The following is a 25,218-nucleotide window of genomic DNA, read 5'->3' as shown; positions in this document are numbered from 1 at the left end:
TGATAACATTCAGGTTTTTAAGAAATACTCTTTTGCACTACATTTTATTGTAACACCCAGAGAGTCTGCCAAAGGGCTGTAGAAGGTTGATATTATATTCTTAGCCTTCCTTCAACAAGAACAGCTCAGTTCCACACCTCTGGGCAATTGTTGATACAACATTAAAGAGGTGCTGTCCCAGTTTAGGTGCTGAAGTTTAGTTCACAGAGATCTCATACGCCATTTTATTTCTGCTGACTTTCTTATGTTTTTAAATCTACAGTGCCTCTCCTCTATAAGCCACTCAGTCATTCCTAAACAGCTCCTTGTTTCTGTCATGCCTTTAGTGTCATGTTTTTCTAACACCCTTTAAAGGCTGGTAGTAATTATCCAGGTAACATTTCTAAGCTGCTGGGTCTGGATACTGGGAAATACCTGGATCCATCCAATCCTAGCTTCTGTAACAAGGACACCTGAAAGAGCTTGAAATGTGCTCCAGCCAGGTGACAATGAGACCTATGACAAGAATTTCACAACACATTTCACTGGTTTTCTGTCAATGAAGAAGTGACAAACAGCCTAAGAAACTTTTTGCTATTTCTGGCAGTAGACAAGTCCTATATACTGATGAACAAGGACTTATTTAGACTTTACTTGTAATAGGCCTTCAGGACAGAGAAAAGTATTAACCTGCACCCCATCAAATACTTTTTTAATGTTAACAAAATCTCCCTGGGACTTCTCAAGTCTAAGCAAACCCTGCCCCTCTCAGCCTCTACTTACAGGACTTACAGGACTGACTCTCCAAGTCCTTATTTGTCTTCCCAAACATTTCCTTGGACTTGTTCCAATATGTCCATGTCTATCTATTACTGAGGACCCCAGAACAGGACTCATTTCTTCATGTGTGCTCTCATCACCTCCCTCAACCTCCTGACTAATGTAGCCCAGGGTAGTCTTGTCTTTCATTGCTTGCAAGGGCACCTTGCTGGCTTCTGTACCACTTAGTGTACACCCCTACTCTCACTCAGCTTCCTCCCAGTGCTCCTGGGTTGAGTAGGCACAGCTGGCTCACATCTCATTGAACTGAGCTCTCAGCCCACTGCTGCTAGCCTGCATGCTACCAGGCACTGAATTGTCATGTAGCTGCCCATCTGCAGGCAAAGAAGGGGCCTCTCTCCTGGTGTCAGCAAGCACTAGTTTGCAGACTTCACCATCATGGGAATCTCCATTTCTGAACCAACAGGCACAGAGTCTGCCTGCCTCTCTCTTGTACAGTTGTGGCTTCAGGCCGCAGAGTGCCAGATAAAACTTAGTTACTCACTTCTGTCACCTCTGATGCTGTGCAATCTAATGGAAGTCTACTGACATCCTTCTCCAGTCCTTTACATGGTGACACAAATACCCAAACCATTCTGAAGGCAAGGACACTCTTTCTCCCTCAGCCTCAGCAAGGTCCAGACAGTCTTGCAGTCTCAGAGGTTAAAATCTGCATCCTGGCTCTGGAACTCAGGCTGTGCTGAGGGCTCTGCTGTACTGGGGCAATCGTGGCAGCCAGTGCTGAGGACTGTGCCCAGACTGTGCCTCACCACCACAGCTGAGCACCTAAAACCACTCATTCCACCCCTCCTTCTGTGTGTGTTTCTGGCACAAACTGATATCCAAACCTGCACCATGTTAGCTTCCTCTGTTGTTAATGCAACAGCGAAAATGCTGCCATTTGGCACTAATGTATATTATCAACTGCTGAGTTACTTAAAATTAACATACTTTAACAAAGTTTTTAAGAATTTTAAGTATGTACCATGCTCTCATACAAATTTAAAATACCCATGTATGAATCCAAGTGGTGTATTTTTCTACTTAAAGCTTTGGTATTTGAAGCCCATTACTTTGCCAAGCAATTTGAGTGCAATCAATCTCAAGCTGTTTGTAGGATATAAAAAACTCCAGCTGTGTGGCTGTGTGACATGGAGGTTTTTTTCTCACTTTCTTTTCAAGAAAGCAGCACTACTAACCAGTATGCTTCTCACTGATGATAAACTGGAAGACTTAATTCTTTCATAAAAAGAGAAAGCTACTTAGTGTAATTTGTTACAAGGATGGACTGGGATCATCATCCTACAATCATTTTTGGCTAGTAGTGTTGAAGAACTCCCTTTGTTCAAGTACTCAGATTATTTTGTACACTATATCCAGGCTTCAACCTTGGCACTCTGTGTAAGGCAGTGGTCTGACCCTAAACTACTGTCAAGAAAGGTCAGTGTTTCACTAAAGTCTGATCTCTGACAGCAGCATACAGGAAAGAAAAGTTTCTGTCCTGCACAAAAGGTCTTGCAACTTGATAATCAGGAGTGGGGAAGACAAAAATGTCAGCATTAAAATGATCTAATGGGAAAAGTACCCCATGATTTACATTCTCAAGTTATGCAAGCACATCAATATAAAGATGAACAACGTTGAAAATAAATTTTTCAACAGGTGATTCAGTAGCTCTTGTAATTCTCCTAAGCAATACCATCTTTAATTATCTGTTGCAAATAGCTCATTTGCAGTAGATGGAAAATTACTGCTGATTAATTAATCTCTTGGTATCTCATATTTAATCCCTGAAGACAAAATTTCAGTGAGTTTTCTTACTGAAAGACCTAATCTATCATTAGGGCTGATTTCACAACCAGAATAGTAGATGGAAGCATATGCCAGAACTCAGCATCCAATTTTTCTTCATAAATACATATTTATAATAACAGTGTATAAGAAATGGTATATTTGGCAAATTTTGCTATATTTCTAATAAACATCTCACTATCTTAATAAATTAGTGGTTTAGTAAGTGAAAGCACAACTCCCTTCTGTGCCTCACTAATGATTACAAGAGCTGCTTGAAATGCAATGCTTAAACTTGCATTAAAATGTCAAGGGCTATGCATGTCAGATTGTATCTCAACTAATTCATTCCCCCTAAGAATACAGGCAAATGCCAGTTTAACAAACTGTTTAGCAAATACTATTGTGTCATTGACAACTATACCCTACAGCTTAAGCTAAATAGGGCTTCATTGCTTCAGTTTTGATTAACTTGCTTTTGTCATTTTTTCCTTTCCAATTTCACTTGCCTCTGTTTTTTTATGGCTCCTGAAATTCTCATGCTTGTCACTTTTGGACAAAAAACAATTTGTCAAAGACATCATCTCGCATACTTGTAAACAGACTGCTCATTGTCAGAGCAATAGTTATTAATAAACCACAGAATAATAAGAAATTTGATTGCCTTGAAAGTGTATTTATATAATGTCAAGTTTTTATTTTCTTGTTGTAACTGTCTTACTTAAGCAGAAACATTGCATCAAGCCATAGTTTCAGCAACAGTTATGCCTACCACAGTTTATGAGGGACTCAGACAAGATGCAAGCCTGGAATACTGTACATACCATGATGGTTTGTGCCCTACTGGCTCTTCTAACTGAACTTAGAAGTGAGACTTCATCTCTGAAGACAGCAAAAAAGTATTTTGTGATGATGCCAATGGCAACTCAAGCTGCAAAGCATTAAAGTTATGTTAGTCTGAGTTCTGATCAAGCAGAGCTGAAATACCGAGGCATTACTGAGTTAAACATGATCACCTCTCTGCTTAAAGGATGAAATGTAGTGGTCTGTTAAACACATTCTCCAAAATTACTCAAAAAGCACAACATTAAAATTCAAATGATGCTATTTTTTAAGAAAGCACTAAAGTAAGATCACATTACAAAAAAAGTGTATTTTTCCTACTCCTCAAAGTAGTACACTTCTTCTTGGACAATGATCATAAATAAGACAAGTAATTTCAAATAAATAAAAAAAGAAGGTTATGTTTTCTTGGACATAATAATAAAAAGCATTCTGATCCTCAGATTTAACTAAAAGGCATATAAGTATGCCAAACCAAACAATATTAACAAAAAAATCACCCAAACAACACCCATCCCCACTTTTCTATGAAGATTTTTTTATTTCCCTTATTCATTGTATGATTATGAAAAAAACTCATGGCACTTCACACTACATTTTCCCCCCTGAATGTGATACACTGTGGAGTCCACCGTGGAATTACAGACAAATTGCAGCCAGTACAGTATTGTGACCAGTAGAAAGAAAATCCACAGGAACTTTTAACAGCTGTAAGCAGTTGCAAACTGCTGCCAAAAACAACTGCTGATGTAAAAGAGGGAGAATGTGAGGATTTAAGCTGTTCAAACAGTAAACAAGTACATCTGCTCCTGAATGTTATCATTAAATAAACTGTGGTAATATGCTTTACATTGATGCAACATTCTTCTTTTGAACCACAACTCTGAAGAATTTTAGACTAAAGCAATTCTAACAAAACTTTTTTGAGGTTTTTTGTGATGGAAAAGTTCATTACAATTACTGTATAGTGTTGGACTCAAAGTTCTAGTAAAACCTGTGTCATGTCATTTGGAACATAAACTGATGAATGCTTTTGAAAACCAGATGGGATCCCTCTGAATGGTAAGCATTTGTTTCCTTTAAAACCATTTACAATGACTAAAAAGAAAGAATAAATAGGACATTCAGTTGTAGAATGCAACAAACTTTGATACCTCTCCAACTGTGAACCTGACCTGTTCAGACTTCAAAGATATTTTACAGCAGCTACTAGAAGAAAAGTCAGGGGAGGGAAAAAATCCATTTCTGAGTAGCAGAGAATGAACAGTCCAGGCCAGGAATGTAATCAGAAATCTTCTGTAAAACACAGGAGATTAAAGAATTATGTGCATGAAATGTGCTTTTTGTTCTTTGCTCCCATCATGATTAATTGTTGGAAAGTTACAAAAATAGTAGTGCTTACTTTAATTACAAAAAACTACACTTGGCAGGGTTTTGTCAAACCCTCAAATGCCCGGATTTTTCAGATTTCAGTTATGATACATTATATAAAATTACTCATATAGCAAATTACTGTGCTGTTTTTTGCTGGGACAGAGTTGGTTTTCTTCACAGTATCTTGTGTGCGGCTGTGCTTTAGATCTGTGACAAAAACAGCATTGATAACACAGAGATATTCCAGCTGCTTCTCACCCTGCCTCCCTTGGTGAGGAGCATGGGGGTGCTTATGGGGTCAGCCGGGGACACAGCTGGGACAGCTGACCCCAACTGACCACAGGGATATCCCCCACAACATGATCAGCAATAAAAGTTGGGGAACAAATCTGCCATGGCCTTTAAACTGTTCTTTTGAATCTGTTCTTCCTTCAGAAGATCCTCCAACTTCTAAAACAAAGAAAAGCTCTACTGTGGCTACTTTGTTATGTCCCTCCGTAGGAAGCTCAAGCCACACAATCCACCTGCTATGGATTTGCTGTCCTTGGCAGTCTTCTTGTATCTCACTTGGCTATCAGCTTTATTATTCTGATGTGCTTGAAAACACTTCTCTTTGGAGATTTTAGGCCTCCTGCACAGACATTTTTTGGTAGGAAAAGACAGTAGTTTGGTTCTTGACTCTTCTTTTGCCTTACCGAGATTTTATGTTCATTTGCAAAATTCCTATTTTCCTTGCTTTGATATGATGTCTTTCCATTTCTAATGCCTATTAACACTCAGGTATTTTATACTGCTACCTTTTTGGATACTCTAAAATCTATTCTTTTTTTGCAAATAGCATGCATAACCTCCTGCATATTTAAAAAGAGAACATATAAAAATGTATTTCTACCCTCAGAGATTACTTTATAGTTTTTTATTCTCTTTCAAAATTTGCTTAACATTAAACAGTGATAATATTATTGCCATTTTACAGAACAATCTTTAAATAACAGTATTTTGAGCCATCCTGCCTTGCGCCTTTTCTCACAACATTCTGAGTTGCATCCCATAATCTTAGTTGTACCATTACATTGCTACTTGAAAGAACTTTCAAAGGGATTTAAAAATCAGTCTTTGTGAGAGTGAGCCAGCCTATGGAAAGCTAAGAATAGTTTAATTTTTAACTATAGTGGGTTTTTTGCCCTTTTTTTTTTGCTTCAGAGCCTCCTTATGTGTTCTCACCACCTTGACTAAGTACTGCAATCCTAACTTTTCCTACTTTTCTTCAGGCATGATATACCAATTTTATTTGACAGAGAGTTGTTTGCTGAGACTGTCTGTCTACTTAGTCTGCTTACCCAGACTGTCTCTCTGCTTTCTTCATTTAAAAATTCTTAACTCCAGACCTCAATCAAATAATTTTAATTTTTGGATCCATTGGTCCACGGTGTTTAATTGACTAACTTTCCTTCTATTGAATTTCTGTAACATTTACCATTTAAACTGAAAATTCCAGGTAAACTATGCTGCTTGGTTTCTCTTCTCTTCTCTTCTCTTCTCTTCTCTTCTCTTCTCTTCTCTTCTCTTCTCTTCTCTTCTCTTCCCTTCCCTTCCCTTCCCTTCTCTTTTTTCTCCTTTGCACTGACATGAAAGCATACCTACATTTGGCCCCAGGCTGATATATTCATATCTTCCTGCTTCAATGAGATTTTAGTGATTAAAGTTATTCCTTCACGTAGCCCACCTGGCTTTTAATGAATTCATCCTTAAAAAAAAAAAAAATCATTTTTTGACAATTAAGCTATTCTTTCGCCCAGTAATTTTCCATGGCAATATCTAATTAAAAAAAAAAGAAAAAAAAAAAAAAAAAGAAAAACCAACCAACAAACTAAAAAAACAACCAACCAAACAAAAACAAACAAAAAGAACTGAACCAAACAAAAAAAAAAAAAAGAAAGAAAAAAAAGACAAATAAAAAGAAAAAAATCCCCACCCACAATGGATCTTCAGTTCCTCTAATCAAACAGAAGACAAAATACCCCTCACCAAATACCCCCCACTACTCTTGTTTTGCTGTCAGAATGAAATCTATTACTGTACAAAACTCAGCTACCAATCCCAACAAGAAAAATTTGGGTCATTCAAGTAAATACCAACACTTAAGCATACCAGTTCCCTTTAGAATGCTGAAAGAGTATGTTGAATTATAAACTACATTTACAGGCATAAATCCTCCTTTCAAAATTTGGAAAATCTGCTACAGATCTACATAAAGACATGTAACACTTCTCTTTTCAGTAAGCATTGTGGTCAATTAACAATGGATGCTACAGAAAAAGTGCAAATATTCTAATCAATTTGATTTCAAACTGAAAGGCTGCTCTGTATAGTATGTTTTTATGATTCATATGATTAATCAGTTTTCCTTTCTTTCAAGAAATGGTAGAAACTACAAAATCAGTTTCTGCTCAGAGAGAGAAGATGTGCCAAGATAGAAAAGTGGGCTAACTACACAAAAGAAACCTTCATTCCAACTTGGCCCACACAGATGTAGCAGTAAGTATCCTGTCTCTTGTTTACACATTAATAGGAGACTGCAGTAATACTTATACTCAGCTTTCCACAATTTTTTCCTCTTTGCAGCATAATTTAGAAGTACATTTCATATTTTCATATTTTTTTTTCTATAGTATTAAATATCAGAAACTCAAGTTCAGTATGAACTATCAACTTGAAAATATTACTTAAGTTTCCTTTTTCTTAGGCAAAAAATAGCAGTGAATATTGCTATAATGTAAGTATTAAACTATCAACTTGCAAAATTAATTGTAGAAGTTTTAAATAAATTATTTCAAAGACAATTCTCATTGTGCATAACAAAATCATTTAAAATTCTGTTTTCAATACTTTCCTATGATACTGAGCACATGTGTCAAATGTTTGTCTCTTCCTTTCACATATCTTTCCATATCTATTAGAAAAACAGGAAATGTTAATTTTACATTAGTGAAGCAATATACCATTGAGTAAACAGAATATTTAAGATGCATCCATTTATTTGGCAGTCATTGTTAAAGGTCTTTTTTTTTTTTCTCAGATCAGATACTCAAGTTTAGTTGTACTAAGCCAAATAACCAATTTTTTTAAAAAAGACAAAACCCCAAAAGCAACAAAATTAAGTAGACCCGAATCTTTGTCCAAACCTCTAATCTGTTTTATTTCTTTTTGTAAACCATTTCTTTTGAAGTTATTCTAACTGGAATGTTTGGAGCAGCTGAAAGCTTATGTGCCAAAATTCTGGAAGAAAATCAGTATTCTATCACTTCTTGGTAGACACAAGTAACTTTCTAGGCTGCTACATCCTTTGAAAGCACTTGAAAAAGAAGACTTACAAGTAAAAGTTATCACAGTCATTTCACTGAGACCAATCATATACAAACAGTATTCAAAAAAAAGGTATTCAAAAAAATGGTATCCAGGAAAATGGCTTGTGCAGAAGTCTTCCTGAAGCTGCTGTAGCCAGAAGGTGAGGGTAGGAGGGGACGCAAAGAAAATGTAAACCGAAATCAATAGCAAGTATTAGTAATCCCAGAGTGTTAAGCAGGGACTGTTCAACCTCTGAAGTGATGCAACACAGAATAAAATGAGATTAGCAGCCTTCATGGCAGACCTGAGCCGAGGGTTACTGTGGACTTCACTGGAAAGATCTTTAATAACAAGCACCACTTACATACAGATCCTGTAGGCTGTCCCTACTCCTAGTCACTACAAAAAACTAACTGTGCACTGTAAGATGGAAAAGCAGGAGGAAGATCCTAAACTGACAGGACACTTGGATTTCAGTCCAGAGAAAACTGAACTCATTATTTCTTAGAAAATTAAGCTGTGCCACCTAGCTAGACAGCATGACTCAAAGTATGTTAAAATCCTGGAAAGCAGAACATCTTCAATACAAGGATTGCATCTGGTAAGATCTCTATTTGCTGAAGTTTTCTTTTGCATTCTAAGCAAAAGACTGTCACATGTCCTCCATTCACAGTTTTTTGACATTTGTTTTCATTGTCTTCGCATTGAAAAAAAAATTAAATTACCAAATAAAATGTTTTCATTTTGCATCACATGGAACAGTTCATGTCAATCAAAATAAAAATTTGCCTTTCACTGTTTGGGAAAAAAAAATAATTATTTAAAATTATTGTTATTCTCCCTCTTCAGATGTCAAGCTGAAAAAAGCTGTTCACAGATCCCTATTTTGGATTCTGAGTCAGACTGCATTCATTAGTCTCTGCCTAATGTCTTTGTCTAAACTGTGATGCTGCAAGTAGAATCCACTTAAATTTCTGAACAGTTTCATTCATTAATAATAGACTGTTACCTATTTTTTTATATAGTGCTTTTTGGTTTTTTTCTCCAGTGAAAATATAGCAACACAATGTATTGTGTTGCTATATTTTCACTGGAGAAAAAAGAGTACAAGACAACATATGCCATATGTTGGTACAAGACAACATATGCCATAACCACAAGTACTGTACTGAGGTGTAAAGAAATGCAAGTCAAATATATGGAAATTTAGCATACTCATGAGAAATGCCTAGGGTGATTGCAATTGAGGGCATGGCCAAAGATATTACTGGCATTACTTTTTACCATTGATGCCTTTTCTACATCTTATGCATTTGAAAATACACCTATCACTGTTACTCAAGGGGAAATAAGAGTTCAGACTTTAGAAAATTATTTTGCAATAAAGACATGATACTGAGTACAAGTTAGGAGCTGAGAGGCTCAATCTAAAAATAGGAACTATAAAGGCAGCATCAACACTGTAATTCATAAACTCTTAAGCAATTTTTTTAGAAACTGTGTAGCATCTGTATCATTAATAAGTAAGAAAAAAAAAATTTTTAGTCTGCAACTGAATACATTTCAATTTTGAGTACTTCCAAAATTCGCACACTCTGTCCTCTTAGCATTGACATTCTCAGTCTAAATTTAGCTATGAGAAGAACACACTTTAAAGTCCATTTCTAAGTCTCTTTTTCTTCCTTTTCTTCTCTGTGAACCACTGAGACTGCACCAAACAGGACAAGTACTATGGTATGAAGAGGAGAAAACTACCATGCAAACATTGGGAAATACTAGAGTTCAATGTCCATGGTATCACTGGCCTGAGGCAAGCTCAGCAAAGTACTGGGACACTGGGGGAGGTTCCAAGGGACCTGAGGCATGCATTTAAAAAGGGACACAGCACAAGCATTCAAGTGCTATGACAACAAGTGAACAAAATTAAAAAAATACTGTCAAGGCACTTGTTTCTGTTTATTTTTCTTCTTTACTTGGTAAGTACACACTTTGAACTTCCACTTGACTGAAGAATATAAAGACTAATGAACATGCTTATACAAGGCCTGTCTTTACTACCACAGAGTATTTTTTTTTTACATTACAGTTACATTGCTACAATCACAAGAAAGGTATGAGATTAAGCCTTTAAAGGAGCAGAACTGAAGCATCACCTTCATTGCAGTATCATTCTCACCACTGTACTAGCAGTGACAGAAAGACTTATTGCAGAATATGAAGGAGATAGGTTACTTAATTCCACCATAATTCTCCTCCCTGTCAGTCCCCTGCTTCAGCCTTAGACATGGAGGAGACAGAAAGAATTTTCCTGTTGAAGGACATCAGACCTGAGAGAACCTTTGACTCCATTGTTCACACAGACAGCTTTTGCCAGTCTTTGTCTCCAATTTTCACCTTTGAACACAGAAGTACCATGGTATTTCATGTACAGTACTTCATGTACTACACGTACGTGGTACTGCCATGGTACAGTTTTCAATGGAACATAGCAGATATGCAACTATATTACCTCCTTAATAATAAACCAATAGTCATTACCAATATTGTTTTATCATCCATCTGGTCACACTGATTGCTTCACAAATGCTTCCTGATGAAAAGAATCAAGCAACACCAAGGACTGTGTTTGATATGGGGAATCCAGATAAATGTTTCGGAAATTTGGTCCACTTGGTATACTGCTATTAGGTGTCATTTTCATTTCTACAATAAGATTACTTCCCTTCAAATACAGGGCTTCCTGCATTCTTCAACTTTTCTATATTTAAATGCCAAGGTAGAGCGTTCTCAACAAATGAAAATAACATATGAAAGGCATCTCACAGAGGACAATCAGTGACTATTTCTCTTACTCTCTACAAGGAAATATTTACTGAATCCTGAGACTTAATCTCTCCATTGTCACTGTATAACCCAAACTCTACTCACCCACAGAAATATCCTTTGAGGCAGCATCTTCTGACAACGGATTCTGCGAGGGAATTATTTATTTTCCTTGAAAGTTTACCTACCTTCCATACCACAAGAAATAATTATAATTAAAAAAAAAAAAACAAACTTTGACAGAATAACCCTATTTGATGACTGACAGGGGAGACAATTAGGTATTTCAATTAGGATTTTAAAATGTGGGAATTAAATTCACCACCTTACTCTCAATTTTTAAACTTTCAGAAAGCCTTATTTTAGAGAAACTCAGTATTTCCCAGAATATTGGTGGGAGGGTGAGGCAGGAGGGGGGAGGGTGTTTTTGCCTTCTTAGTAAAATGAAGTGCTTTCCTATCAGATTAATTAAGCTTTTCTTCCACTGTCTTCATTGCATGTGACTTTCAATATCTGCTTGCACAAAGAACCACTTGATACTGAAAAAAAACCCAATTTTTTAAAACTTAAATATTTATTTTCTCCTAGTCTAAACAAAACACTCTAAATCCATGTATGTTTGAAGAAAGCTGTTTCCAACTGTAACCTCCAATTTTACTTCATACAAAAGTATGTGTCCTTTTTCTATGAAAAGATACACATTTTCCCAACATGTTATAGTGACGATCTGTTGCACCTGAAGTTTTCAGATGGTCCAGCTTTGAAACAACTGCAAGCAAGAGGGAAGATTCCAATGTATCAAAATACAAATAACCTACATGTGCTAATTCAAGCAAGCATTTGCTAAGAGAAATCTTTCAGCACCTCACAGAAAATTACGACATTGAAGGCTAATGTTCAGAGCCTTACATTCACCTAGTCATCAAGGTAAAGAGGCCGTGAAACAAATTTCAGTCTAGCAGAAGAAGAAATATTTCAATAAAATGGTGCAAACATCAGAGGCTCCTGTGTAAGCAGAATGAAGTAAAAATCACTATGGTAACCCACTAACTTTTAGTTCTCAAACTAATGATCATCTGAGGAAATAAAGAAACAAAGAAATGACACTCTTATACAGTGTTTAAGTAAAGATGAAAACAAAATAAGTATTCTTATTTACCTGAAAATACCAGACTCACATCACCAGCTATTATTCCTTACATAAATGGGTCTTTCTTACTCAGTGTAAAAAATATTATAAAATACCATTAAAGCAAGAAACATCAGTTCCGTAAAAGGTAATGAATAACTCATTAAGTGAACTAATCATTTCCCTGTATTTTTCTGGCATAGGGAGACAAAGGAACATTACATTTTGTTTTGAAATAGTGTTTTGGGAAGCTTTAGCTCTTATATTTATTTGGGAACTGAAGCATTTCTCTTAGGAGGATAAGCTGAAGGAGTTGGGCCTGTTCAGCCTCAAGAAGAGATGACATAGAGGGGTCCTCATCCATGTATGTAAGTATCTGAAATAGAGCTGGTGAGAGGATGAGCCAGGCTATTCTCAGTGGTGCTGACCATCAGGACTAGAGGAAACAAGCAGAAACTGATGCACAGGAGATTCTACCCAAACACAAGAAAGAATTTCTTTACTGTGCAGTGACTGTGCACTGGAACAAATTGCCCAGAGATGTTGCAGTCTACCTTACTGGGGATATTCAAAAACTCTCTGGACACAATTCTGTGCCATGACCTCTAGGATGACCCTGCTTCTACAAAGAGTTTGGACCAGACGACCCACTGTGCTCCCCTCCATTCTTACCCATTCCATGATGCTGTGAAACAGCTTTGCTAACAGTATACCTTAGCCAGTATGATGTAGAGACACACTGTTTTTCTAGCTATCACTCATAGCTTAGTATGGACACCAGAATGCTAGGGATCTTTCTGCATTCAGGTCTTCATTTTTAGAGAAATTTCTTTGAGAGTTTCTTACTTTTGTTCTTTTGGAAGTTGTCAATATGCAATTTTCCATTAACTCATTTAATAAAATTACTTTTTGTATATAATCCCTGGCCTATAGATTGCTTGTTCCCATTTGACTTAAACTTGTGCTAATTACAAAGACCTGACGACAAATCACATGGGGTTTTTTGTTTATTTGTTGTTGCTTTGTTGGCTTTGTTGTTCTGGCTGTTGGTTCTAATTCTGTGACTGGCCATGACAATATTACTGGTGCAAATAGGAATAGTACTAAAAGACAAAAAATATTTGGCTTAGAATGAACATTTCTGGAAATATCCTAATGAATCAAGTCATTGACTAAAATGTTCATTGAAAGCATACATAAGGAGAATATTTTCTGATTTTTCTAAGATGACAGACAACTTTTAACTTCAGACAGTATTGTAGATGTGTATTTGACACTGGCACTGGCTTGCCAAGCATGTTCCTTGTGTACCTCATCAGGTTTCCTGGGTGTACACCAGAATGGTGTGCCTAAGCAACTCATGGGGGTTGAAGCAAGGTACTTTATTGACATTTCATAACCCTATCAGTCTTACAAGATGACTATAATATCTGATTCACATAACATAATTATTCTCCTGGAACGAACAGAAATTATATGCAGATGTAGTTCCACTGAAAGACCAGGAGCCAAATACCACCAGCAACACAACAGCAAGTAAATATGATATTGGTAGAAATTATATTTTTCATGTTATGTATTTTACAAAATATGAAAATGAATTAACCTGGGTTAATTCTCTGTAAATGCTACTTCATAATGCAGCCTTTAGCTACTCAGACAGCTGAAACTTGCAGTTTACTTATGAAAAGAGTATTGTTAAAAATGTAAGATAATTAGTTCAAGTGGAATAATACTTCACTCTTCCAATCACTATAAAGGTTAATACTTAGGCTTTCCATTTCAAGCTGTTCTCTCTCTATCAGAGCCACATCTCAGATTAATAACTACCTACAGGAGGTAAGATTAACTTAGGGTTTATCCCATGCCTTTCATGAGTATACCTGTATCTAACAACTCCCATTTGCCAAGCGGAATAGAATACATTACATACAGATACATTCTTCCCTTCAAGGTCATCTTTGTCTTCAAAGAAACCACATACCAGATGTAGGCAATTTACTAAGGATAGAGGACATCAGACCTGGTTAAAAATTGTTAATTGCACACTTAAGATCAGAATTACGTTGAACTCAATTCAGCAGGCTTTAAGCCAATGTTTCGGTCATGGACATATACCAGTGTGCTGAATAAAGTTCTTTGCTGTTTAGCTAAGCCAGTGAAGAACACAGAGCCTCACTGGTTTAACCAAGAAGACTGCAGACTGCTGGAATCAATCTATCTCATTGCCTGTGAGAGAACTGGATAACCAAATAAATGGAACAATGTGAATAAAATTAATTACTGGAAGAATTACTTTTGCATTATATTTTCTGAGCAGACATGTTCTCCCAAAGAAACAGTATAAAATCTCTTTGCAAGTGATAAATTGCTAACTCATGTTCTGTTTGCCCCTCAAAAAGCACCCAGTTAGAATCAGTTTAGAAATACAGCACATGTATATGCACTATTTCTTTTAATATCACTTTATCTGCTCCTGCTAGATTTTACAAGAACAAATACCCATGCAAATGGTACAGCACTTATGATACAAGCATAACTACAAATACAAAATACTTGCAATTTTTCCTAGAACTGAAAATGATTTCCCATCTGATAACTCTTGATAAATCTGAGACTCTCTTAGATTCAAGGTTATATCTTTCTAAAGTGCATCTACAGGATAATTTCACTGAAAACTGATTTTTAAAATTTTTGCAACTGGCACTGGAAATTTTCTGAGAACAGAAACAAACTATATACATATCTATATCCAGGACTCAAAAACAACCGTATTAACAATTTTGCATGTGAACATTGCTTTGTGTTTAGGGGAACAGAAGAAAGTAATTTTGTATTTATTTATATGAAAATAAATCATTAAAAAGTGGAACAGAAAAAATAACAGAGGGATAAATATTGAGGCTAAAATTTCATTTGCAGACCAAGTGTTGGAAAAATGAATGCAGTTGGAATGTGTTACACATGGCTGTCCCTCTCATCATTTTAAGTGACTGAAAAGGCTGCATTTTCACAGCTACAGGTGTTACATTTGCCTTGATCATTCAAGTACAGATTCTCATTCTCAAGTCCACCACATCTTTTCCACACACTCAATTAGAACAAATGACTGGTCCATGATTCATGTGCCTGGACTTAGAGTAAAATAGTAGAGATCGCTGAAAGAAGAAGAAATAGGCATAAACAGGGGCAGAGGGTCAGCTCTGAAGGCATTAAATTAAATTCTGGCTAAAATCATTATCATTTGACATCCTGGCCTATACACAGGGACTAAAAATGCATCTAAAAGAAAAGTATCTTATGACTTCACTCAGTCTGTGATTTTTCCAAGTATTCTCCCCTTTGTTCACAAGTGACATGGGAACAGATTTCAAGCACATAAAGTTGTCTGAAAGTACTAAGTGCCTACCTGATAAACTCTTCTACTTCTTGGCTTACCTAGTAGAATGTTCTTATTAGAGTGAACCTTGTGTGCATTTATACAGGACCATGTAAGAAGACCTTTTAAAATTTGCAAATAGGTTCTGTTCACATTTTTCAATTGTACCAAAACACTCTGTCTATTGAAGGCAGATTAGCCAATTAACCAAAGGGGTTTTTTTTCTGCTGTGTTACATACGGAACACCATCTGATCTTACCTCTCCATTTTCCAGAGGGTGGATTTTGGAATAATAAGAAGTGCATATGACTTCATCATCTTTTATGTAGGACGGAGTTCCAGGCCGGGGATGAATGTTGTAGCGTGTCAGGCACTCGCTGTCTGTGATGGCATAGTACTGCCACGGCTGATAGTCCACACCGTCCAGCGAGCGCTCCAATATCCAGTTCCCAGGACGAGGGGAGTTAGCTGCTTTCACGATAACATACGCGATCTGGAAAACCTGAAAAATACAAGAATTGTTAAAATACAACTAATTACACAATGACAAATTCATTCCAATTTCTTCACAGCTGCCAAAATAAGTACAGTAAAAACGCTAATGCTTGACTGGTTTTCTTTCCCCTAGAAATGCAATATGGCTTTGGATTACATGGAAACGTAAAACTACAGAAACAAATTCTCCACTGACATTTTTGGGAAAAAAATATTAATTGCATTAGGCCAATAGAGACTTTGAAAATAGAATTACAAAGCACTCTACAAAGTTTCACATAGCTTAGTAGGTAATTGCTAAACTGCCATTTCAGCCAAATGTTTGCAAAGTTTGTTTTCAAGTATTTTCAATTTGTAAGAGTGGCATTGTTTCTTTATTTGTATTTATAGACATACACTTTCCACAATGTTTAAGAGTTGCGGAACTATTACAACTCTATCTCTGTGAAAGAAAAACATAGTTTTAAGCTATTGAAAGATAATCACATCATGCTGAAATCATTCTATAAAATAAGCTTGTTTCAATCATTCTATAAAACATTCACCCAACTCAGCACTGTGACCATGAATAAGCTTCACAGGACAGAGACACATCAAATATCACTATAAACAGAATGCAAGCAGATAATCAATGCTCATTATAGTCCATTTTACCTGCCTATTCAATTGACTTATCAAGGTTTATTTCTGTGTACACCCTTGCTGGAATGCAAACCATAAATACATTTGCAATTGCAGAATGACACACATTAGTGATGCAGGTCTGGTTTGGTTTGGTTTTTAACCTGCTAACAGCCATATGCTACAGAGATAGAACTGAAGCCAAGGAAAAGAAGCAGCTATTTCTATTAGAAAAGCAGAACTCATATAAAGTTACTATTTTTAAGATGCAGTGCTGTGAGTCTGCACATGATGATGCCAGAGGGTATCATGGCAGTGTTGATTTAATACTTAAACCTTTTTGTATTGGACAGTCACTGTAAAGAAGCTGCAAGATTCAGACTTAGTCCACACAAAATCTCTTGTGAATGCTTAGATGATCAGTAAAGTTACTGAAAGAATATCCAACAGTAAACAATGAAAGAAACAGTAAGATTTGATTGGTGTTTACTATCCACCAGTATTACTGTAAAATACAAAATGTGTTAAGTGGCAGAGTATTCCCGAACACTTTATGATGGAGACAAAGAAAATTTTTATCTCCAATTATCATTCCTGCCTTCTGTGCAGATGCTGAAAATGTGGTAAGACTCAAAGTCACTTCAGCCAGGAAAATAAACAACTAGCAACCAAAGTTTTTCACCAGAATAAGAAGTGAGTGAGGCTGTGTTTGCTTCAGTCTGAAGAACATGGATGCATGTAGTTCTTGGATGACTGTCTCAATATCTTTTTTTCAATAGCATTAAATAAACACTCCCGAGAATGAAAAAACCTATGTTTCATTCCATTGTTCCAACAGGAATCATACAATCACTTGCCCCCTTTCATAAATCCCCTTTCCTCTCTTAAACTCATTTACAGCCATATTCCCTTGTGGCCACAAACAATTATAGTTTTAACTATCCTGGATCAGTGTCACTAATACTCTTCACAATAAATCAAGCAAAACATTAACAAATCTCTCCAAACTGCTCACCACCCCCAGTTAAGCTCTTAGAAATGTAAGAAATAAGAAATACAGAACAGAGATTTCATTCCAGAGTACTTTTAAATACTTATTTTTTTTTTTTAATTTTACATAAGCAATTTACCTCAAGTTCTCAGAACAAGACTGTTCCTTATACGTTGAATGGGTAACAACTGAGGTTAAACACATTGCTAGGGCTTCTAGCATGGAAGATCTGTGGTTTAGGACATATCTCACAATAAATTCATAACCCCAGGTGTGTGTATATATAGTTTCTTTTTTGGAAGTCCTAAAATTTGCAAAATTTCATGAAAGATTCATTGTTAAATACAGCCAAAAACACATTTAGCTCTGCAAACATCTTGGATGCACTGACTCTGAGGGGCCAAGAGGTGTAATCAACAGGAAGTCTTTTTTCTGTTTGCTTGCTTCAAAATACTGGGCTGTGTGGGAGAGTGAAACTTTCTACAGTGATTTTTCAAATTGAATCCCTCTTCCAATAACATTTCCTGCATATTTTCCTGAGAATGTGTTTCAAGTCTTGTTTCTTGCCTTCAGATAGTGCATTGCTTGACTGAAATTTAATATACACCTTTGGCTTTCCTTATTTTTAGCATGCTCTGTAAATGAAACTGCAAAAAAAACACAAAAAATAAGCAGTGGAGAGTAAACAGCATATTGCACATCACAGAGGAATGGATGTAATTTCTCTTAATCTAAACCTGACAAGAAAGAAAACTACTTAATGTAAATAAAAGAATACACATAAAGAGCTGGTGGTTGTAACTATTATTCAGCTACAGTTTTCAACCAGATTGAGACTACTACTGTCCCAGCCTCTAAGAGTTCCTTTTGTCACAGCACTGAGCTATCTGCAACCCACTAACTTCCTGGACAGAGAAACAGAGCTGGAACTACCAGTATTTTTAAAAATTGGTAAACTGTTAATGCTAACTGCAGACAAAGGAAGATGTACCAAAAGCATCATGCATCAAAAACATGGCCTGGTTGATATTATTCCTGATCTTTCTAAGGCTAGGCTGAAGACAGCACAGGATGTTAATCCATGCTTCTTAAAAATACCTTTCTTTTGGGGAACAGCTAAAGCTTCAGCATGACACAAGATTGTTGCCCCAGCTCAGTCAGCTACACCAGGCACTACCAGCTCACCACAATGCTGTGAGGCAGGGAGCAATCATGTTGCATGCCATGTTTTACTGCACTTACTCAGCAAGCTGGCAACGACAACAAAAATACTGAAATTAATAGCAGCTGTATGATTATTCACCAAGCAAATCAATGTAATGGAAGCAATGCTGACTTTCCAATCAGCTGGAAAACTGTCCTTCTCAAGGAGTTTTTTACCAAATACAAAACCAGCAAGTTTTCTTACTGGCATGAGAAAACTAATTAAGTCTAATGTATCATTGAGTTTTGTTGCATTTGTTTCCACAATCAAAAAAAAGTGGTTCAGTTTCTGAAGCCAACCTTCCTAGTACATTGTAACACCAAGCTTCTACTCACGGGGGGCAATCCATGGAGCAGCTTGGTTCACTTTTTCAGATAGCATCAATAAACTGACACATGTCAATTGACAGAGTAACTGCACCATCTTCGAGCACATCTGGATTTGTACAAGAGCAATAGAATGCAACCTATACACCCAAGTTGGCTTATACAAATGGGAAAATGGAGCAATACCAAGCTGCCTGGTAGCATGCATTAGATCATTAACACAGCTGCCAAAGCACAGCTGGTGCTTTTTTCTACTTGTTCCTACTCATGTGACCATAGCAGTACAAATATAGGGAGTGGGAGGGAAACAGTATAAATACTCCTTTAAACCTTTCCCAAATTATAGGCAACATAAGCCTCAAGATGAAAAACAAAATGAGTCTTGGGTCTCATTTTCACTGGTAATTGTCTCAGCACTGAGAACTATGAAGCACATATTGTAGGAATGCTTCCATAAGTTATAGCACTGTACCTTCTTGTGAATGCCTCATAAGACACAGAAAAGTGCATCCTACTATAAAGGGTAATTTGCTATACTAATATTATTCAGATAGAGCTGAAGTGAATCATTAATCTATATAGGGTTAACTACTGAAGCAGGAAATCTCATTGTGTCCGACTCCCACTTGTGCTTCTATTTAAAAAATAAATCCTTCAGTTAGAAAAAGTTCATGTAAATCAGAATATCAGCAGAGAAAAAAAATGGTACCACACAATTCTACAGAAGTATTTCCATTTCATTTTCTCAACAGAAAAATTTATTTGCCCTAATGGAGGCTTCCATCAACAATCTGGTGTAAACTCTGTATCTACTTGTTTACTGTAGTTATGTTGCTGATTATTATTGCAGTTCAGTGTCAGGACTTAAGCAAGGACTAGTTTCCTTACAGGCTGGTATAAATACTGTCACACCTTATGACCTTTATCATGACACAGATTTATTTAGGCAGTTATTTAAAAGTGCTGATAGGGGTAGATACTGCAGACACCCCTTGTCCCAGTGTGAAATCCACCCAGAGGATTTGAGGCTACCTCAAAACGCCCTGAGGTTAAAGGGGGTTATTAGCTACAGGGGGATCCCCCTCATTAAGAGAAGCTGGAGAAAGTCTATGCAGAATTCATTATGGGATGTGTTAAGGGGATTGAATAAATGGATGAGACTTACAATGGAACCGTTTAGGGAAAGGAATAGAGGAATAGAGGTAGAGAAAAGGAGGAATCAAGGTGGATCAAGAAGGAACAAGTGTAAGATAGAGGGAAAAGGAGATGAAAGGAACCAGTTGACTACAACTACCTGGCTGATCAGCATGTTAATCCTGACCTCAATCACTGAAGTCTATCCTATTTTCTCACTAAATCCTGTTTCTAAATATCTTCTTTGGGTGTGCTCGCTCTTTCTAGTGGGTATGTGTGAATAAGATTTAACTTCAAGCTCAGCAAACAGAAGAGATCTAAATACCAGCAACTGGAGTGGGGCTGTGAATCTCCAAGATCTTCAAAAGATTATCCAAGGTTAGCTACCGAAGCACTGGATGCCTTGGTTACATCCATAGATGCATACACCCATTAATCCTGATCAGCTGGAGAGGAAGAAGAGGGTGAAGCAGGCTGTGCTGTGTTTGTGTTCATGTGGGTGCTGACAGGGCACTGTGGTGTGTTTATGTTTCTCTGTGCAGCAATGTGTGTGTTTCACCCTCTCAGGAGTATGAGCCCTGCCTTGCTACAGTCTGAATGTGAAAACACACATAGGTCTGAACTTCTAATACCACAGGCAACCAAGAATCAGAAATTACAGACAAACAGATTGTCAATGCAAAAGTGTTCCTCAATCATTAACTTCTATCTTGATACTCACATATAGAAACAATTGTTATATATGCAGCACATCATGCATCTTAAATACCACATTTTCACTGTTTCTCATTTTGGATTGGCCTCTCCTAAAGGTTTAAGACATGAAACAGACTAAATTCAACTAGTCATGAATTGAAGAAGAGATTGTGTAAGTTCTGTGAAACAGTTCCTTGTGCTCTCAGAGGCCAATTTATGAGCTCAGTAATATTTCAATTCACAGATACTGTTATGGATTATTGTTTGGGTTTATTATGTATGAAAGAGAGTAGACAGTTCTCATTTTAGTCTCACATCCAACTCAGACAGAGAAAAAGCTTTCTTTAGAAATTGAATGGCTTTCCAGATTCCTCAAATGGCCATCGAGCACGTATTTTTTCTATCACTGTCCTTAGAGACAGTGGCCATGATTTCAAATATTCTGCTCACAGTTAGAACTTCTGTAACTGAAAATGTTGTCATGGGTGGAAAAAAAATATACTGAGCAGGATTCCACTAATATCAGCTTAGAGAGCTGAACACCTCCCACTATGCCGCAGTTTGCCTTTAATAACAATGTCGCTCCTGTACCTCTCAGCTGCTTCCAACTGAAATTCTGCTACCAGATGAGGAATTTGGGCTGAAAGAAACACACACTTTATTCCAATATTGATTTTTTCCAGTGTTGAAAGGAATTTTAACAGGGCATCACCGGTCCAGAAAAAATTGTAATGACAATTAACATGTAAAATGTTGCAGCTACAAATGTCATGCAAATTAAGATGTCCACAGCACTTCATGGGAAAAACAGAAAGATTTATCATAGCCAGTCTTGAAAAGCTCTAAGGTGGGTGCCTCCAAGCTAGTTACAAATTAATCTTTTCTAGTTAGGCAAAAATTCACTTTTGTACACTGCTCAGTCCCATTCAATTAATGCCCGAAGAATATTAATTTTAAAAATCTATAAAAATACCTGAACTTAGAATAAGCTCAGCTTTCTCCCTTCCATGCATGTAACTGCTGGAGAGGCACAAGTTCTTTTAAGAACACTTTCTTCTCTGTGACAAAAAACACATTGTACTAATACTTCTCTTTTGTTCATGTTATAAGATGTCAATAAAAAAAAAAAAAAAAAAAAAGAAGAAAGCAAAGTCTATCGAAAGAATGCATTTTATACAATGTCAAACTGTAAAGGACTCAAGTTGTCCAGCTACTGAATATCTGAGACATATTAAACCAAATGGAAGGAGACAGAACCTATAAATTTCTGTCAATGTCAACTTTTTTCTTTGTAATACTTTCAGTTGATTTTCTCCATTATCAACTGTTCAGCCGTTTCTGAAGACCTCAAAAAGAAGAGCTGCTTTCTCGTGACTGTTTTTGCTGCTCATCATTAGCCTGGTGTGTACCAGAATAGAGGGCTGAAGCTAATAATCTCTTTTCACAATACTTTCAAATAATAGCAGAAAGCAATTTCTCTTTATTTTCTAAAGTTTATCACTTCTTTCCATGGAGAAAGACTATTTTGAGAAAAGGGGAATTGATGGAAATGCCAATATCCAAACTCTTCTTCTTAAAACCTTCACAAGAGGGGAGGACAGTTGTGCTGTTGTTCCTCTCTTTTGGTACTTAAAACACCAAAACAAAAAAAAATAATCCTTCTTTAAAAATTTTCTAGATCCAAGAACTGATGCTCAGCTTGGGTCTATGAGCATTGAGATTACTCAGAGTGAAGTGTTCTTATTTCCTTCAGCGATGTTTCCATGCAGTGTCCTCTCACGAGCTCTCACTTACTCATACCAAATCTGTACATTTTAATGTGCCTATCACAACAGAAGCACTATTTCACAACTATCATCAGCTGCAAAACTTATTTTTTCAAGTAAGGCTCTTATTCATCATAAACTATTTAAAGACAATATATTTCTTCAATATCAATAACAAAATCTGCTCAAGACTGAGAATCCTAGGGACCCCTCACTTATCACCATTCTCCTAGGCTGCACAATTTTCTTTAGAACCAAGACAGCTAACAGCACAAAATCAGAACACAACCTCATATTCATGTCAGAATGTATGTGTCACTATTTTCAAAGGAAAATAGCTCTCTTCCTTAAAGCCGAAATTAGCAAAGTGGAGTGTATATGTATTACAAACATTCAGGGAGAATATAAGGCATGTAACCTCAAAAAGAAAATGTATAGATTCTCAACACTGTTCAAAATCTTTGTTACTGTGTATTGTGAACTGAAGCTGAAAGGATTTGCTCACTTAGAAATCTTTCTGTCTGAGCAAAAAGCAATAAATTTATGGTCTGATTTAGCGGTGAGCATAAAAAAATGGGCAAAATAAACCTGTGGATATTTATTGTTAATACAACTCTTCAACCCAGCTTACAGCACTTTGGTGGGTATTACAATTTGTCTTTCAATACAATGATGGGTTCTTAGCATTTCAGAATGCATTTGAGACAATTGCCTCCATGTACTATTGAATGACTCATGAAAAACTTTCTCTTTTTTAATGCTATGGGAAAGTCAGCTTGAGCATCTTCACTAACATTTGTTTTTTAGAACATATAAAAAAGCAGCAGCCTCTTCAGGAATTGTGGCTCGCATAAAAGTGCAGTCTCAGTCTTTAACTGGGGAAAAAGACATTTTATTTTCCTTAGGCTTTTGTCTGAGTGACATCAGTGGGGAAAACTTTATTCTGAGACAAGAAAGGACCCCTGGGTAAAATCTGTTACTTATTAGTGTGCACATATTCTCTCCTTCCTGCAAACAGAAATCAAGGTGGAAAGATACATAATCTAAAGTAAATTTGCTAATAGTAAATAAAACAGGTAGTTCTTAAAAACATTTACTGTACTGTCAAAATATTTACTAACGTTCTGTTTGTTTTCATGATAAATAATTTTTTTCTAGGTATGTTTGCTATCCTTACTGGTATATTTATATGCATTTTTTTCTTGTTTTTCTTTTTGAGTTTTTCAAACGTTTTCATTATAAGCTCACTTCAAGTCCAACAGTCTAACTTTTAAAAGATTTAAAAATTATATACTAATCAATAATGTAAAATAATTAAAAAGTAATAATAATGTAAAAGAATATCAGAAAGGTAAATTACTCCTTTTTTCACCCTATCAATATCTATTTAGTTGATTACCAGCAAACTGTAAATCTAAAGAACATAAGGGATTCACTAAAATGTTAAGATTCCAGCCTATGAAGGTAATGAAAAAAATAAATAAGAAATTAATGAGTATTGCAACTAACATACCTGTCTAAAAGTTTGTCACCCTGTTCTTCTAAGTTCTTCTAAGCCTTCTGATGTTTACACTTTTGTAATGGAGTTTCTCATGCACTTTTCATGTAAATAATGATTGTTTTGCATTCTTTTTTGGAGGAGGAGAGAATTTATAGACTATTGGTTTGACCAGTGTCGTTGGAGGTGGCAATCTCATCCTCCAATCCAGGGTCACTTTTGGAATTCTATACATATCGAGGCAGAGAAATAAACTACCCCTTTTTTACCTTGGACATCTCAGTGTATGCATGCCGTTCATTTCGTGTCATATTGCAACAAAAGTTGGCTGTGGACTTTATTAAAACAGAACACCTAATTACTTTTCCCTTTTTTAACTGATTCAACAGTCATTTTCATGGTTTTAGTTGCATCTCTTTTGGGTTCACTTCAACAGTTCCTTTACCGCTTAGGTATAACTGAGCCAGAAAACTGGCTTAGTTTTGAGAGAATTTGTTTTCTGAATTCTCAAATGTCTACATAACTACAAAACAGAATGATTCATGAGCAAGAAGTAGTAAAAACAAATATTGAGGATGACAGCTCTATGTTTCAGGCTTGGACTGTAGCTCACAGATCAGTACCGTACTCTTTGAGGTTTCATAGTGTTGAAGCCAACATGGAATGTTGGCTGCCCCCTCCCCCAAGCTGGCAATAAAATCTCACACAAGCAAGCCAAATCAGAAAACTGATCTGGCAGAAACCATACCCCAAAAAACAAAACAAGACATAGTTTTCAGTACCAAGGTACATCTGGTTTCCTGCATGGCAACACAAATGCTAGTGCCAGAACAAGAAGTACAGAAACATCTCCCTTTCAGCAGGGAGGGGAAGAGGGGCAATCAGGGAATTGCAGCGTGATTGTCTCAACAGACTTTCAGTTTTTCCACTTTTTTCTCTTTAGACAAACATTTTTGAGGATGAATAAAACTGACTATCTGTTGGAGGAAACTCCAAGTTTG

The 25,218-nt window shown here is 36.4% G+C and overlaps 1 protein-coding gene across 6 annotated transcripts in view; it reads right to left on the bottom strand.

The window, feature by feature from the left end:
* The window catches only part of LAMA2 (laminin subunit alpha 2), a 337,914-nt gene that overhangs the window by 223,275 nt on the left and 89,421 nt on the right, over window positions 1-25,218 (bottom strand). For all 6 annotated transcript variants that reach the window (XM_041423612.1, XM_041423610.1, XM_041423614.1 and 3 more), the window contains exon 4: window positions 15,746-15,988. In XM_041423612.1, the coding sequence (XP_041279546.1) occupies window positions 15,746-15,988 (243 nt within the window). The remainder of the gene's footprint in view (window positions 1-15,745; window positions 15,989-25,218) is intronic.

This window comes from Onychostruthus taczanowskii, unplaced genomic scaffold (assembly GCF_017590055.1).
Source record: "Onychostruthus taczanowskii isolate IOZ18803 unplaced genomic scaffold, ASM1759005v1 scaffold8, whole genome shotgun sequence".
NCBI lineage: Eukaryota > Metazoa > Chordata > Aves > Passeriformes > Passeridae > Onychostruthus > Onychostruthus taczanowskii.
The sequence above is the reverse complement of the archived record's forward strand: the minus strand, read 5'-3'. Positions and strand labels throughout refer to the sequence as shown.